Source organism: Colias croceus, chromosome Z (assembly GCF_905220415.1).
Source record: "Colias croceus chromosome Z, ilColCroc2.1".
NCBI lineage: Eukaryota > Metazoa > Arthropoda > Insecta > Lepidoptera > Pieridae > Colias > Colias croceus.
Window position 1 is genome coordinate 12,501,643 of NC_059568.1, and position 12,763 is coordinate 12,514,405.

The window sequence follows — 12,763 nt, forward strand, 5'->3', positions numbered from 1 at the left end:
GTAAGTGCAGCTTTAAAAATAAAATGGCGTCGTTATTCCTTAAAAGTGGTCTTCTTGCTGACAGCACTTTTAGCAGAGGTAGCAGACCTTTTGCTCATTACTGACTTAGTGTCAACATTTTCTTCGGCTGGCTCGCCGGCCACACTTTCCAGGGATATCGCTGGAGTGACTGTCACATTGCCTTCGCTGAATTCTGTTTCACGTGGTAGATATATACCGAAGCGGTCCTGTTGAAATGCATTAATGTAGAACACATTGCATTTATTTTTAAATCATCGAGTATTCAAAAACATTGCAAATTAGGATAATTACAGTCGTTTTTATCAAAATTAAATCGCAAAAGCTAGATATAAATCATTATAAAAAAACCAAAATTAAATTCTCTACCACCATAATCTGATGAATTAATATAGTTTCTTTGTTTAAAGTCTTTTTAAAGTATGCACTATACAAAGACACAATGAAAAAAAAAATTCGATAGCAAGAAAGTCTCTTATGCCTGTCATACACTTAGAATCACACTTAGAATGTTAATAAACTTTTCTAAATAAGGTGCTGTACCTTAGGATAGCGATTATAATGGATTTGTGGGTGACACACACATGGTTTGGGTGGGGGCTTCTTATAGCTCTCGTGTGATGAAATCTCGCTTTTTGGTGTTGGAGGAGTAGCATATCCTATAGAATCGTAGTATAAGCATTTTAAATAAATAAAAAAATCGTGAAACAAACTTCAGAGTAAATATAAGTAAGAGTAAATATAGGTAAGCTTTATACAGCAGAGAAGAGTGTATAAGACAGTTAAAAAAAACAAAAGATGAAATTTATATTATAAAATACTAGCATAGCTAGCATTTCGCCCGCGGTCTTGCCCGTGTGTTCAAAGAAAATGTTTCGCCGAGGTACTGAGGTACCTATAGTACCCATTATATTATATTTTGTGATAAAAAACGTGTAACTATTTAAAGACCCGTTCTTACTTACTATCCGTGTCGCGATGGGATGTGAAGGAGAGACAAACAAATAAATACAGCTTAACTTAATTATGGGATAATAATTATAATAGTAGTAGTATAGTATGATTGAGATTCGCGCGAATAAATAAATAACCTTTAAAATTATCCAGGCGTCTTAGCGTCCTCTTCATTTTCTTACGCATTCGCTTTTCCCAAGCGATTTCAGCCGCTGCGAATAATATTGCTTATTTGAATTTATACGAAAAATAATGATAATACACAAAATAATAAAAAAATAAACCACGATTTAAATAAGTTTAAATTTGTAATAATATTAGTTGTTATAAGATTCACAGTTGGCTTTGCTATAGCAAGTCGCAAGCATGCTTTTGTAAAACAATATAATAATTATTATGTCTATAATACAGAATACATAAATCTTTCTATATATCTTTCTTCTTCTTCTTCTAGATTACATAAATAAATTAATAACACAAAGCTTTGCAATGTAGCGTCAATATTGAACTCAAAAATACCATCGTAACCCAAACTTTATAATTAGGCATAAAATACTATCGCAATTACCGATACGTTCCTTCTCCATAATATCCATTTCGAACATTTTATACGCGTTAAAATACAATTCCGCTATGTCTTCTTTTATTTCAACGACAGGTATCTCCATGGCTTCTTCCACTGCTTTGGTAAGTTCCACATAAGCGGTGTCATAGCGTAGGGCTCCGTCGTCCACGTGTAGGAATATAGCTTTGTCCACCGTGTTGGATACCAAACCGAATAAGTGTTCAGATAATGTTGGCTCCGGTGTTGGTATGGGCTCTGTGAGGGTTTAAATGTAGTTATTAGTTAATAAGAAAAAAAAAGTGAAGTCCCATGTCCACTATTGGGGTAAGGGGCAGATACATGTTTCACTGATCGATTTTCGTTAGGGACAAGTAGGTCAGCCTTCTGTGTCCTACGAGACCGATACATTTTTTTTTCTTTCACCGGGAATCGAACCCAGGACCTCTCGGTGTTACGCTCACGCGCCAACCACTATACCGTTGGTAATAAGAAAAATAAAGAGAAATAAGTTTGTGATAATTCGGGTGAGTGGCTAGAGGTAAAAAGTAATGAATATTTTTAGACATAGGTAATTAATTTTGTCTTATTATTATAATACGCTAGTGAATAGAGTATAGAAAGTAATTTTGTAGCATAAAATATTGTTGACTTTTGGTAGAAATGATTGGTAAGAAGCCAACAGAATTGTAACATAATTCGTAAAAGAGATGACAAATATTCAACATATAATCCTAAACACGTGTTCGATAACGAATAAAAAAACAATTAGCAAACGATCTATTGGCCAAGACATAACATTTTTTTAATAAATAGATATTTATATATGACTAGCTTCGCACGCTTACCTATAAGCCTTCCTCGATAAATAGGCCATCTAACACCGAAATAATTTTTCAAATCGGACCATTAGTTCCTGAGATTAAAACAAATAAACAAATTATTCAGCTTTATAATATTGTAGTATTATAGATTTATACATAAATACAGTATTCATATTATCATTATCTATTAACAACTAACAAGTTACAAATATAACACCCAATTAAAAGTAGGTACCTATTTTATGTTGTCACACCTTCAATATTAACAATGTACGTTATTATATTATACTCGAGTTATTGAATATTTTCAAACTAATCTGTTTTATAATGAGCTTGTAGCTCGTTATGTCTTGTAATAATAAACGTGAAATTCCCGTAACTATTTATATTATAAGTAGATATTGTATTTTATCATCTTGACGTCTCTGAGCTTTACCATGAAAATCACATATTATCCTTTGGTTCTTGGTACATGAATATTCTGCAGGAGTGCTTTCTCAATATATTATTCTAAACTCTTAGCTTATAAATCAATACTATTATAAAGTTAAAAACAATATAATATTGCCTTATTCCGCTCCAGCTATTTGAGAGGTTTCGATGAAACAGAATAAGAAACATTGCATAGAATCTCTTCGTACGCACTAAGAATAACAAAAGAATGCTCTACGCCTGTTTACACTAACAGAATTTGACATATTGGAGTTACAATGAGCATGCACTCGTTTGATGTGAATGCACCGTAAACCGTTAGTGAAAAGGCAGAAAAAAGTTTGCCGCGTCAGCTTGTTATATTATGTTTACTATGTTATATATAATGTACAATAAGAATTCACCCGGAGTAGGCAGTGTGGTGTCCGAAGTCATAATTGAAATAAACGAGGACGAAGCAGTGTTGACGGACGAAACTTCTGGCGTTGGTATTCGAATTGGCTCAGGGGGGAAGTTCGTATTGATTATACCAATCAAGTCATTTATGAGGGAAGTGTCTTTGTAAACAAATGTATTACTGCCTTCCTGAAATAAGTAATTCAAAATTATTTTTAATATGTAATCCTATGTTCTATAAATAATCAACGACCTCAAAAATACCTATATTTTTTTGGGTGGACAGTGGAATTTAATTCTATCTACGATATACGTACATACTCTACATGCAAAATTATTTAAAAAAGAGTGTGTGTACTTATGTACACGCGTTAGAAGTTATACTTCTTTGTCGTAAGGGAAAAATATTAGAATATACAACTTGAACATAGTTATCAATTTTCATACCACCTAGAACTAACTTCATGCTAAATTTAGGTATCGGTTTGCGCGCGCATCGTGAAAATTCACTCTCATCATTTTTCTCCATCGCGCCAAAAGAAGTATAACTTCAAAAGTTTCATATTTATCAGCAACAAAAAATAAAACAATTGAAAACACGGTAAATAATATTGTCTTCTTTTTTGTCCCGTTTTGTGTAGTTGAATATTATCTTCAACATGGAATCTAACAATACGCTTGGCCAACTGTAAAGCGCGATGGAATATGGTTCGAACTGAACAGTCGGAACAATATAGACTGATAGTGATGAAAGTATCCATTGGATATTGACGATAGGATAAATAAAGCTTTTATGGTTAATTTTAAATTAAATAATTTTATTAAATTAAATAATTTATAAACTTAAAGAAACAATAATTTATTTTTATATTATTAAACAACTGAAAGTTAAAAAGGAATGTTTTCTCTTTGTACTATTAAAAACGTATTTGTGTTTTATACGCCTGATAAAAATAAAATTGGGTAGACGATGTCCATTTTTATTTGAATACATTTATTACATACCTACTCCAGATTCCGGACATATGCATTCACAATGGACAAAGGAAATTAATGAGCACGTTCGAGTTATTCCGTCTTTGAAAGTTCATTCGTAAAAACAAAATTCCTTTAAAGCTTGTATTACATTGTAAAATATTATAATTAAACGGAGTGCATTTCGAAACCGAGTGAATAGTGAATATAATAGGAAGCAGTAAGCGTTTGATGTCTAGTTAATAAGCGCCTTTGACACAGCTTTTGAACTTTAAACTTAAAGGACTCGCTAAAGGGAGCTCGCATTTCCAGTTAAACCTATTTTAGTCATCCTATTATGTTACGTATTCACGTTTGACCTTAGAATGTGAGATTTGTTTGCTACATGTACGACTTGCTGGTTGATCGAGCATTTAGAGAGTTTGATTATATATTTTTACTTTTGAAGTTTCAACCTTTACAAGAACAAGCATAAAAAGTCGTCGAGTCAGAGTGCGTCTCATTGGTTTCATTATATTTTTCCATTTTTGGGATACACTTTTATGTAATGATATTCTGGATTTGTTGTCATTTAATATTTATAGTTTTCAATAAAATTAAATACCACATTTAGAATTATTTCTTTACTTTTTTTCTATTCTTTAGCGAAAGTGCCGCAGGCCCTTCTAGTATCTTAGCAACCGAACAGATATAGAGTGTAAGGAATTAGACTTAGTTCAGGTGAAACTCTACCAATCGCTGCCATGCAATCATGTTGTGCACCCCAAAAGTTTTAGAGCAAACTCGGACTCGAACATCTCTTCATTCAATGAGATTTCTCTTAGAATCGCTCCTAATCGTCATATTATATAAACAATTAGATACCGACGGACCGGTCGGGAAAACAGTTTCCAGACGGGTGAGTCGGCAAGAAACTTTGCAGTTGCTCTTTTCAAATCTCATACGATTTGTAAAATGATTTATTGAGATATTTTAAAAATGTTCTCTATTGGTTCATTAATTATTATTTATAAATAGTCTTGAAAAACTGATTAATAATTATTCTGCTTGAAATTGCTGCATTGTTTGTTTGCTAAATTTTTGAAGTTAAAAATATTATATGAGAAACGGATAGCTCGGACCTCCCACTGCTCTACAATTAGTACTGAATTAGAAAAATTAAATAACCAATTAAAATACCCTAACCTTTACATACTGATCCGTTTGCGGCAAGCCGAGGTGGTTTCGTATTTCTGCATCGAGTTGTTCGACCGGTCTCGTGAAGTGTTCCGCGGCTTCTTTTAAAATACCTTTTCTTTTATTCGTGCGTGATATTTTCCCAACAAATATTTCCAACAATGCCCGGATCTGAAGAGGAAAATTTCTAGTCACTTCTATCTATTGTATTTTATTTTTATCAGGTATTTATTTATGTTGTTGTCACGTTGGTATAACTATTTCCTTATAAAGTCACAATACCATGAAGGCACGTGTATCTACAGAACGGATTATATCTGACATTGAGAGAAACTTAATAGGGAAGGCCAAGCTTGTTCAATAGGACGTTTCATATTATTATAATTTTTATATTATAAATGATGTTGAGAAAACGTATATTTCGAACCGAAACATCTTTTAGCTATTCTAACAAATAGGTAAAAATGAATGAATGAATCTAAAATTTCATCAATTTGAAAATGAGGGCTAGAAACATGAACCATGAACCCTACCAATTAAACGAATTGGGAAAATATAAGTGTTCCACTAATTTAACATTGATCCTTTGTTAGGGTGCAGAAACCTGCCGTGTGTGAGCCCCCAATTAGCAGAGAATTATCTGTTAAATATGATACATACAGATTACATACAGAAAACATTTTTCATGGGTAAAAATATATAGTTCAAATTTCCCTATCAGTATTTTGAAAGTATATTCAAATTAATTCGTGGAAATACCAATTAAAAAAAACAAATTATTTTTACAGCCGAACATTGCATATATTTATATTAAAATGAATATCAAAATTTATTTAATACAAAAATTATTGTACTGATTTACACCTTTACACGTTTCGCCAGATTATCGACCACGGTTTTTAAAACTCGAATCTCTAATTAAATAACATTCAATAAAATCGGTACAAAGCGCTAGAATATTTTGAACCTTGAAGTCTACAGCAAATTACCATTAACTATGATTCCGTCTATAGTTACTTGCGAATTGGGATCCTTGTGAATCCGACTTTATGCAGCTTCTCGTACCCGGGAGCATAAAGCATCTTACTTGTAATAGTATTACAAAGCATTCAGAGGAACGCATCGAAGCAAGAGTAATGACATAGTATAAATAGAAAAGTAAGTTATCTTCGAACAAAGGAACATCGCACCGTTTGTATGTACGCGGAGTGCGCGCTTGCCGACGCGCTGCCCGTTCATGTACGTACGTACGCACACAACGGCGCACGCTTCCTAATCACTATATAGTGCCACAAACTTATCTGACCCGGTGACAGTGTCACTGATGTCGCTTTCTTTTTATTTAAACAAAATATTCCGTATGAAAAGTCTGTGAAAATGTGACATTTCAAAATGGCGGCACGTAGTTCCAGTTTTTGTCACCGGGTCAGATAAGTTTGTGGCACTATAATCAGGTATCGGTCACGTGAGGCTGCGCCATTGCTGTGAGCGGTCGGTGTTGGTTTTTACAATTATTTAAAATATCAATGTGACAAGTGACCCTGTGCCTCGCGGGTTTAGGTACCGTGCGCTTTAAACGCCGCGAGTTGGCATACTTCTCTCTTTATACTATGGAAATGATATATGAAGCTGTGAGAAGCGTACCTCGCCTTTATATTAGGAGAGGATTGATTGAGTTTCCGAATTGCACGGCATATTCATAACACTGTTACTCGTGTCGTAGAGCTATTTTGATCTCTCCCGTATCAGTTAATTTGCAAATAGTTCTAATATTCTATCACGCAATTGAAGCAATTTGATACTCAATTATAGCAAGAAGCATCGCTATTAGTAAGCAAATTTAGTGAGATATCTACATTCTACACATTGCGCATCTTGTTATATTGAATGAATGAAATGAAACTTGATAATATGTATCTATTATAGTTAAAGAACAAATAGCTATGTTTCTATTCATTGGAATTTATTGTTCATAGGGATTAATGTTTGTAATCAAATTTAATATTCTTTTAAAAATTTACTTTGTTCACATTTTATAAAGTTTCTAATCTAAATATAGTAACAAGAACTACCGACTCTAAATTTATGTTCCGTAGGGTCAAGAAATTGGTTCATCACTAATAAATATTAATTATCTAATAAAGGAGTCTTTAAATGTAATAGTGATTTACTCAAAATGCGCTTTTTATATTTCTTTTCAATTTCTGCTGCCAATCGAAGCCCTTTACAAAGATGAAAGGACCCAGCCAGACTAAAATAGCTTCATTTAATAGATACCTTTAATACTGTAAGTAATTATATTTGCTATTGGATGCGAAATTATTTCCTCATCGATATTATAATAAGAGTATGGATGTGCTTCAATATATTTTTTTTTTTTACAAAAAATTAACTGTCTTCCGAAGGACAGACTTGGTCAACATATTAATAAAATCAACCGGAAGGCACTAGTTTTTAAAGGAAAAAGAATTGTTAAATCAGTTCACACAGTCAAAATTCTGAGGTAAGAAACCCCCAAAAAATAAAGTCGAATCGCAAACCTCTTATGAAGTTGGATGCAAATAATATAATAAAAAGAACATAAACGACTTACATCTCTACCTCTTCTCTAACGTACCTACTAAAATCTTTATCACCTGAATCTAAACAACTTTTATGAACTACCTCTGGATGTTGTGATAAATATGCCTCCTGTTCAAGCTGCATTGTCACACCCAGCCGCGCGGTGCATTCCTTCTGACAAGGCGTGAGTGCATCTTCGTCATGATGCAGTAGCCCTTCAGGCAATAAGTCTAATGGTGTTCCTTTCACCACTTTCCTTAACGGCATTTTTAATATGAAAGTGTTTATAAAATAAATAGGTATAGATAATAATGTGATTTATTTATGTTAATATAAATGGATATTTTGAAGAATTATGTGTTTGTGATGTTTGTCAATACGAATTGCTATGTGACAATCGATGTCGTAATCGTTTATTTTATTTCTAATCTATACCTCTCTATTACATAAAAATATAAAAAGGTTTTAGAAGTTAATTTATAATTAGCATTTAATTATTTCATAGTTAATGAACAAACCATAGGAACAAACTGTGGAACAAACACATTTTAATCGTTTTCCAACTAAAATTTGACTTTTCAAATGCGAAACATTAAGGAATGTTCACATTAAGTATACCAAAATTCAACAAAAATGTGTTTACATACATTAAGTACATTTTTACCATCAACCCCAAAATACAAACTTCTACCCACGTGCACATGTACACATTTAATTAAAGTCACAGATCATTTCGGTTACCGTGACAAATAAAATATAGCTTATAAGCCAACAAACGTATAATACTGGCAGTCCAAACCCCTGCCCGATTATTTGTAGTTCTAATCCAATATTGCATTTTGCGGATACAGCCCCAGCTCCCCTTGAATTCTTTTAATGAATCGTCGTTTGATTGTGCGCTGGTAATGTATGATGTGTGAGCACAAGTGACATGTAATCCTTTATGCCATTTATATTGGTCATATCCTGGGCTCTGGACTATGATACTTGTTAAACAACAGAATGGTCAAGGGTCTGTGCTATCACTACATAGTATAAAACAAAGTCGCTTTCTCTGTCCCTATGTCCCTTTGTATTCCTTAATCTTTAAAACTACGCAACGGATTTTGACGCGGTTTTTTAAATAGATAGAGTGATTGAAGAGGAAGGTTTTAGTAGGTATATAATTTATTAGGTTTTAGATAAAGCGGGCGAAGCCGCGGGCGGTAAACTAGTTAGATTATATTAATTGATGATTGTTAGATAATGATGCATGATCTCTCATTTAAAGAAAAATTGATGGTTCTTTACCGAAAAAAGCTCAACCCAAAATAAAAGCTTGAAATGTAAAAATATTATTTCCATAGATTGAATTCGCGTAAAGATCCTTGTTACAGGTAACAGCTTGTTAACAATTTATAAAAAAAACCTTTTATTGCTACTTTGTACATCTACAGTATTACATGGCCAACATTTAAATTTTAAATATTATCTAATGAAAATTAAATCTAGTAAATTTATTCTTGCTTTTTAAGCCGGTATTATTTATTTCATACAAGCTTGCATTCCAAGTAACAAGTCTCTGAGGTTTATATAATATCTAAGGGTTGAACAAATAAAAAGAAACAACGTGGTTTCGCAATACTTTTGCTATTTTATACTATAATGCAGGTTAGGGGCCGACCCCGCTGTATAGAGATCAATATACTCGTGATATTGCAAGATATTAATTATCTTCTTACTTCCGAATCATGTACTGTTTTGTTTAGATCTTGTTATGATACTTTTATTTCGTTTGCAACCAGTTATGGTTAGTTTTATGAAACATCTTATACGCTTTTACTTGAACTTTAAAAAAAGTTTACACAAAACAATAAAGTAATGTAATGTTCATGTGTAAAATAAACAGAGTTTTGACAAAAACTGGTTTTGTATTATATTTACAAACTTTTATATTTTTTGAAGTGCAAACAAACACCAAAAATCCGAGCACTGAGGCACAAAGTGGGCACAAACGTCCGCTAAAAGCACCACAACCACAATAGGTAACGCGACGTACCTTGAATAACAAAACTGCACACAAAAATTTATAGAATACTAGCGGTCCGCCCCGGCTTTGCCCGTGGTACATATGAAAAATAGATGTTGGCCGATTCTCAGACTTACCCGATATGCACAGAAAATTTCATGAGAATCGGTCAAGCCGTTTCGGAGGAGTATGCAGACTAACATTGTGACACGAGAATTTTATATATAAGAATTTTTGTTTGCTCTATGGAAGCATTTTTTTTTGTTTTATAAAAGCTTAGAACATCAAGATACCTAAGTGTTAAAAGTAACAAATTATTGCTAGTTCTGCTTGGCCCGGATTTCGAGCGAGCGTTGCATTATGGCGTCTGAAATTTATCCTCACCGCCCAAACTTTGTGGAGCAATTGTAACTTATTCTACACCAGTTTTAGGCCATTCTGAACAAGAACTCGATCAGCGAACCCACTTTCCCACTAAATTAAATTTACAGGATACAAAAGCTTGAGCATATAAACGTGCTATTTTAGTTGTTATCTAAATGAAAACGAAATCAGAATAGAAAGAAATGTTTTATTAGAACACACAGGAGTTGTCGTATTATTATTAATTAATGGGAAAAAGTTATAATTTATGCACGATTTTTAGGACTTCGCTAAGGATTGCGATTTCGCAATAACATCTTCAATAGTGCCCACCATGTAAAAAGCTGCTTCTGGAATGTGATCCAGTTCTCCACCTAAAATTCTTTTAAACCCTTTAATTGTTTCTTCTAATTTAACCATTTTGCCAACATGGCCAGTGAAAACTTCAGCTACTTGGAAAGGCTGAGAAAGAAATCGTTGGATTTTACGAGCACGAGCTACTGTAAGCTTATCGTCTTCGGATAATTCATCCATACCTAATATAGCAATAATATCTTGTAACGACTTGTAATCTTGTAATATTTTCTGGACTCCTCTCGCAACTCCATAGTGTTCAGGGCCGATTATATTTGGGTCCATGACTCTCGATGTAGAATCCAAGGGATCAACAGCTGGATATACTCCCAATTCAGCAATGGCGCGCGATAGTACCGTCGTAGCGTCCAAATGAGCGAATGTAGTCGCTGGAGCAGGATCAGTTAAATCATCAGCTGGGACATAAACAGCCTGTACACTTGTAATAGAGCCCGTTGTTGTTGTTGTTATTCGCTCTTGCATCGTACCCATGTCAGTAGCTAGCGTTGGTTGATAGCCTACTGCAGACGGAATACGACCAAGTAAAGCTGATACTTCAGAACCAGCTTGGGTAAATCTGAAGATATTGTCCACGAATAACAAAACATCTTGGCCCTCTTTGTCTCTAAAATGCTCAGCTAATGTCAACCCTGTTAAAGCAACACGAGCCCTTGCTCCAGGCGGTTCATTCATCTGCCCATAAACTAAAGCTACCTTAGACTGTTTATAGTCATCTTTAATTACCCCACCAACTTTCATCTCATTATACAAATCGTTACCTTCACGCGTGCGTTCTCCTACACCAGCAAATACAGAAAATCCACCATGTGCTTTGGCAACGTTGTTAATAAGTTCCATAATGAGCACTGTTTTACCCACACCTGCACCACCAAATAGTCCAATCTTACCACCTTTGACATATGGCGCTAATAAATCGACTACTTTTATACCAGTGACAAGAATTTCTTGTTCAACTGACATTTCTACAAACGGAGGTGCATCTGCATGAATTGGTGCAAACTGATCTGTTTGAATTGGTCCACGTTCATCTATAGGTTCACCTATAACGTTAATTATTCTACCTAAAAGAGGCTCACCGACGGGAATTGTTATGGGTGCTCCTGTATCTACGATAGGTTGGCCTCGCACTAAACCTTCCGTACCATCCATAGCTATTGTACGACATGTATTTTCTCCTAGATGTTGTGCCACCTCAAGAATCAAACGTGGTTTCCGACCGGGAACCTCAAGAGCGTTTAAAATTGGTGGCAATTCTTTATCAAATTGTACATCGACAACCGCACCAATAACTGCTATAATTTTTCCCTTCGCTCCACCTGCAGCTGATTTGGGTGCTATTCCAGTAAATGCCGAATCTGATGATTTCTTGGGTGGTTTTTCGGCCTTATTATCTTCAGGTTTTTTGGAGCTTGTAGAATATTTTGCGTAAGGACTGTTTAAATATACACATGCGCCAATTTTTGCGAGTGTTTTTCTGGAGGTACTGGTAGCCTTATTGTTACCTAAACCATTTATGTTTAATTTTTTCAGTTCTTTACTTGCATTCGCTTTGTTCGAATTAGAAGAAGAAATATCGGAGTCAATTTTCTTAATTGTTTTCGAATTAAAGCGCTTGTTAATATTGTTAAATAGTTGGATTCCATCTTTCACTTTACAATACTCAAATATTGGTTTAGATAATATTAAAGACATATTTTTAACGTGTAAAATATAAATTGTTAGATTTTATGACAAATGTCATTCATTTTATATTTTAATTATTGTTGTCTAGTTTTGTCACATTTTAAATAAGGTTCGTGTGTAAAATAATAACCATAGAACGTTGCCATAGACATACAAATCGCTTATCAATACATATAATAAAATTCTAGAAAAGTGGTGTCTGTACAATGAAAATATGTAAAAAAAAATTAGCGGGGGTTATTATTAAATCGATCCCAAACCTAAAACTGTAGTTAAAAATTTTTTTGTCTGTTTGTCTGTTTGTCCGTTTGTCTGTTTGTCTGTATGTTTGAACACGCTAATCTCAGAAACGGCTTATCCGATTTAGATGCGGTTTTCACTAATATATTGTGGTAATCTTCATTTAACATTTAGTGTTTATTTCATGTCAATCGG

The 12,763-nt window shown here is 33.8% G+C and overlaps 2 protein-coding genes across 2 annotated transcripts; both read right to left on the reverse strand.

The window, feature by feature from the left end:
• Positions 1-11: 11 nt before the first annotated feature.
• Positions 12-8,167, reverse strand: LOC123705299. Its single transcript, XM_045654034.1, has 7 exons — positions 8,002-8,167; positions 5,347-5,508; positions 3,195-3,375; positions 1,541-1,792; positions 1,110-1,184; positions 562-677; positions 12-227 (listed from the first exon to the last, which is right to left on the reverse strand). Exons 1-7 carry the CDS (start codon positions 8,164-8,166, stop codon positions 33-35), a joined length of 1,146 nt encoding a protein of 381 aa, XP_045509990.1. The 5' UTR covers position 8,167; the 3' UTR covers positions 12-32.
• A 2,372-nt stretch (positions 8,168-10,539) lies between these two features.
• Positions 10,540-12,315, reverse strand: LOC123705230 (ATP synthase subunit beta, mitochondrial-like). The gene has a single exon (XM_045653927.1). It carries the CDS (start codon positions 11,792-11,794, stop codon positions 10,550-10,552), a length of 1,245 nt encoding a protein of 414 aa, XP_045509883.1. The 5' UTR covers positions 11,795-12,315; the 3' UTR covers positions 10,540-10,549.
• Between the last annotated feature and the right edge of the window lie 448 nt (positions 12,316-12,763).

What these genes read in the sequence shown, in the direction of transcription:
- LOC123705299 (XM_045654034.1), bottom strand. Translation starts at nt 8,166, where the DNA reads ATGCCGTTAAGGAAAGTGGTGAAAGGAACACCATTAGACTTATTGCCT. An exon ending in CACCACACTGCCTACTCCGG is followed by an intron (nt 1,793 to 3,194) that starts GTGAATTCTTAT and finishes AAACCCTCACAG; the next exon opens with AGCCCATACCAACACCGGAG. An exon ending in ACGCCTGGATAATTTTAAAG is followed by an intron (nt 678 to 1,109) that starts GTTATTTATTTA and finishes ACGATTCTATAG; the next exon opens with GATATGCTACTCCTCCAACA.
- LOC123705230 (XM_045653927.1), bottom strand. Translation starts at nt 11,794, where the DNA reads ATGGATGGTACGGAAGGTTTAGTGCGAGGCCAACCTATCGTAGATACA.